Source organism: Nannobrachium achirus (genome assembly GCF_963921795.1).
Source record: "Nannobrachium achirus genome assembly, chromosome: 10".
In the NCBI taxonomy this organism is placed as follows: domain Eukaryota; kingdom Metazoa; phylum Chordata; class Actinopteri; order Myctophiformes; family Myctophidae; genus Nannobrachium; species Nannobrachium achirus.
In genome coordinates this window covers 31,582,516-31,587,229 of record NC_137819.1, presented here as the reverse complement: position 1 = coordinate 31,587,229, position 4,714 = coordinate 31,582,516, and the positions used below count along the sequence as shown (strand labels likewise).

General features: G+C 42.0%; 1 protein-coding gene across 1 annotated transcript in view; it reads right to left on the bottom strand.

Annotated features, from left to right (window-relative positions):
* Positions 1-4,607: 4,607 nt before the first annotated feature.
* LOC308292962 (protein prune homolog 2-like) overlaps positions 4,608-4,714 on the bottom strand; it is a gene marked incomplete at its 5' end in the record, with an annotated part of 6,368 nt that continues 6,261 nt past the window's right edge. The window contains one exon of the mRNA XM_080735388.1: positions 4,608-4,683. Within this exon, the coding sequence (XP_080591514.1) occupies positions 4,659-4,683 (25 nt within the window). The 3' untranslated portion in view covers positions 4,608-4,658. The remainder of the gene's footprint in view (positions 4,684-4,714) is intronic.

The window sequence follows — 4,714 nt, the reverse complement described above, 5'->3', positions numbered from 1 at the left end:
TGCGAGGCGCTGTGTGCGTGTAGATCGGCTGTTTTCGAAATATAACTCATGTAATTGGCCCACTGGCTTGTCACTTGTCATGATCTGAAATGGCAAATCTTGAGTAGCAGCAGCGCTATAGAGAGAGATCTCTCTCTCTATAGCGCGCAATGAGGGCCTCTCCAACTCTTTCCCGGGCTGAATCAGGGGCCCAGCATGTCCCTGCTTTACAGTACGTCTCTGTGTGGGTTTTACAAATATTGAACCAATTCATATCTTTTTTTATTCGTTTCATTTCTTCTTTTTCATTTATTTTGGACATAGTTGGTTTCTGCCCAACAACAGAGATTATACACGTTCCCTGGTCATTATGGTGATTATTAAATATACAAATATCCTGGCATATCTCACCTGTATTAAAGGGAAACATTGCCTATTTGTAACCTAAATACTATTGTTCTGCTGTGAGGACATCACCTCATACTGTATGCATGTATACAGTTTAGGAAACATTGCTTGTGCTCATATTCTGTTTGACGTTCAATATTGCAGACACAGTCACAGGCATAGGGTATTCTTGTTTTTGTTATCTCACATCAGAACAGCAGTATTTAGGTTGAAAATGTTCCCCGTTGACCTCAATTCATAATTTATAAGTTAAGATTTTCCACACATGCTTCTCATTGTTGAATTGCTTTAATGTTGACAGCTTTATTGTTGTGAGATTTGTTTTTGTTTGAATGTGGTTGCATTATTGTACACTGCTGTTTTGTTATAATTCACTGACGCGTCATTTGCATTTTATCACTTTTGTTTCATACTGATGGAATTGCACCTGTCCTTTCTATAAAGTCTATTGTGACTGATGTGGTCTCTACTGTGTCTCTACTGCTTTTGATTTAGAAGGGACACTGCATATTAATGACCAAGATTTATTAAAGATGCTAATTGACATCCACAGTCCCCACAGAAAAAAGAGAAAAACAGAAACAGGCTGACAGTGGAGTACATTAAATTACATGTGGAAACAGAGCATAAAACAAAGAACAAATAAAAGAACAAGGTACAAAGGTGCAAAGTATATCATTTAAGGCTAAAAAGGTCCACTTGCCTCTTGTAGTATTGCATTGGGAAATTAATAGCGTTTTAGAGGGAAATATACATTTGTGCTAAAGTATGATAATATTTCTACTGTAGACAATACCTCTGTTTCAGTGAGTGTGTTGACATGTACAGTAAGTCATTTGGTGAATTATATATTAATTGGGAGATGGATTCCAGAAAAGGGCTTAAAGTGAAAGTATGCACAAGAAGCTGTACATTGTAATATTTTGTTTGTTGCTCTATCTACCTCTCAGCTTTCCTACTGTCTATCTCTCCTATACACTGTCTCCCTTTCCTCTCTCCATTAACTGTCTGTCTCTCCTACACTGTCTCCCTCTCCTACGATGTCTCCCTCTCAGCTTTCCAACTGTATGTCTCTACGAGTCTCCTACGCTGCCTGTCTCCCTCATTATTATTGTATCCGTAGGAGATGCCTTGTAAAGGAGCGCTTGTTTTCAGTGGACACGACGGAGGCACGCCATTTCAAGCAGACTTGATCCACGTGAGACATCGCCGAGCGAGCGAGAGAGTCGCCCGCGTCGAGCGTTGCAAAGTCTGCTTGAGCCGACTCAATGCCGTCCAAGTTATGTCACTATAGGGACGGAATCGTAAATATTCGTCCCCCCATGCACTTTCTGCACCTCCGCGCGGTCCAAGTGTACACAACGGAGCGATCCCTGCCTCCGTTTCGGCCAATCACAAGCCGCGGCCAACAAGGCATCTCCTACGGACACCATAATCGCCTCCCTCTCAGCTTTCCTACAGTCTGTCTCTCCAACATCTGTCCACCAGGTGGTGCTGAAAACACCAAAACAAATGTCTCAGCTATGCACAACTCTAGGTTGCCTTGGTTACCGGAGGTAATGTACAACAACACACAACAGTCAGAGACACAAAGTGATTCATTGTTGCTGTTTGCGTAACCTCTGCTCACTGCATGCCGAGAGGAGAGGAGAGGACGAAGGGAGGGGGCGGTATAAGGGTGCAAATCCACTCTTTCCATGCCACACCTGAAGGCAGCATTCAAGAAAATTGCCTTTTCCAAACTCTCCTGAACTTGAATGCAGAATCTTATGATGAAAGAATTGCCCTCTCTGTGTAGAAATCAAGCATGGAAAATAGCCGACCTCCAAGCTCTGCGACGTGTTGTGAGCTTGGAGGTCTGCTATTTTCAATATTTTCACCAAAAGGCCCTTTTAGAAATGTCAGCCCCTGCCTCTCTAACATTCTCTGCACGTCCCTGGGAGGTGGATGAGAAGAAGGAGTGAGCAGTGATGTGAGTCTCATGATGTCTAAATGTGTCTGGGTTTTATTGGATTTACAACACTGTCTGCACCTCCACACACAAACACATGCACAAGCACACATGCATGCACCACCAGTGGTGGCACAAAAAGTGCACGCAAGTACTTTTACTTACTTTGCAGATTTAGATTATTATCACAATGCGCACATTAACATATTTTATATCAACTATTATCAACTATTACCGAAACATTTCAAACATTTTGAAAACTCGAAAAATACTTACAGTATGGTAAGTATATTACGTGTGTGTGTGTGTGTGTGTGTGTGTGTGTGTGCGTGCGTGCGTGCGTGCGTGCGTGTGTGCGTGCGTGCGTGGGTTAATGAGTGGTAATATTCCCTCTAATGTCTCTCCAGTGTGTTATGTCTGCAGATAACAAACATGACCTCATCCTCGCTTTTAGGAGCTCCATTACAAACTCCATAGAAACACTGTTCTGTGTGTGTGTGCACGTGCGTGCACGTAAGCCTGTGTCTGAATGAGAGTGTGTATGTGCAGGCGTGCATGTGTGTGTGTGAGAGATTGGGAACAGGACTGTATTTATATAGTCCAGTAACAACACAGTAGTACCCTGTGTTTGATGACAGATGTGTGCGTGTGTCGTGTGTGTGTGTGTGTGTGTGTGTGTGTGTGTGTGTGTGTGTGTGTGTGTGTGTGTGTGTGTGTGTGTGTTTATGAATGTGTGAAGTGTGAATGTTTGTACTGTGGTTGGGTTTGTTGATTATAAACATCACTTCAAGTCTCATTTCCTACACACACTCCTCATTTATACACACACAAAAAACAACACACAAAACTATTGCACTGTTGCACACACCTACAGTACTGTATATAATACACGCACAAAACACTCACCTTATTATACAAACCTAACACACACACACACACACACACACAAACAGTGTTCCTGTTTATTGAGTTTCCCCAGCTACCTCACTTCCTGTCCCAGCCAGACTCTATTTCCTGCCCACAGGCAAACACATGCACGTCGCACGCACATACGCGGGCACATACATATACAGTGCACACAGAAAATCTCTCTCTCTCTCTCTCTCTCTCTCTCTCTCTCTCTCTCTCTCTCTCTCTCTCTCTCTCTCTCCTATTCAGAGCCAACCTGGCCTGGCGGAGATCTGCACTCTGCACTTTTCTAGTTGAATATGTTCTGGTTTGGGGTGGACAGATCATCACAGTCATGTTGATGTCTTTCAAATTTATTGTCAAAATATTGCACTCAGTCAAATATTGCATTCATTTGTCAAAGAGGAAATGTTCTTTTAACGAGAAACCATAATTAAAAAAAAGTTATAATTGGCCTATGTTTTCTTTTCATCCTCTAATAATTTAATACACAATGTCCATGATATCAGAAGAAGAAATATAAATACTGGATACGTTTTCCATCTAACACCCTTTTATTAGATCATATTATTCAAACATTAACCCTTGAGTCCCTATTATTCTGGGGCGAACATTAGGCAAAAATGGCCGATTTACAGGCTCAAGTTGTAAGCTCTTAGATCGACTATTTTCGTCTGAGAGATTTTGTGCAGAGGGACATAGCAGGCCGACAGTATATGGATCCCTGGGGGACCCATGGTCAACTAAGTATATACAGGGTTTAAGTACCACTTAAGTGGTTGACCACTTTGACATCACTGAAAATAACATATCGACAAGCTCACAAGCGATGTGTTGTGAGCTTATCCATCATCTATTTTCAGTGAAAGCTTTCCTCACAACAATAACAGAACACTTAAATGACACTAGCATAGAGCCCTGCAGGGACTCTGCTCAACCATAATGGGGTTTAAGTGGTTAAAAGGTATTATACATAGGCTATCAGCTCAGTCAGTGTACTGTGTTTTCAAGTCAGTTTGCAGCATGCAGACAAGTAGGACACCAGTAACTAATCTCGATCCCGGTAACCAGTGCTGTGTGGTTTCTGTTGGGCTCCGAGAGATCTAAATCCCTGTTATGTAACTGCTGGGCCGTAGTACTAAACAATACCTGGGCTTGAAGGTAATGGACAGTTGGACACTGAATTAAAACACACCTGATCAGTCGCATGTCAATACGTTTGAACCATATGGGCGTTGTGGATACTTAGTTTGTGGAAGTACTTTGCAGCAACATACAGTATGTAGCTATTTCATAAACTGTATGAACATGGAACACATACATAGGCCCTATTGAATAAATATTGATGACATCTGGTTTGGGTCTTTTGGCTGAATGAACTTGAAGTCCAACAATGTAGAGGGTTGACGTTTCACCTGTTCAAGTTCTCGTCGAATCTGAAAGACACCAGACAGACAGACTATCATA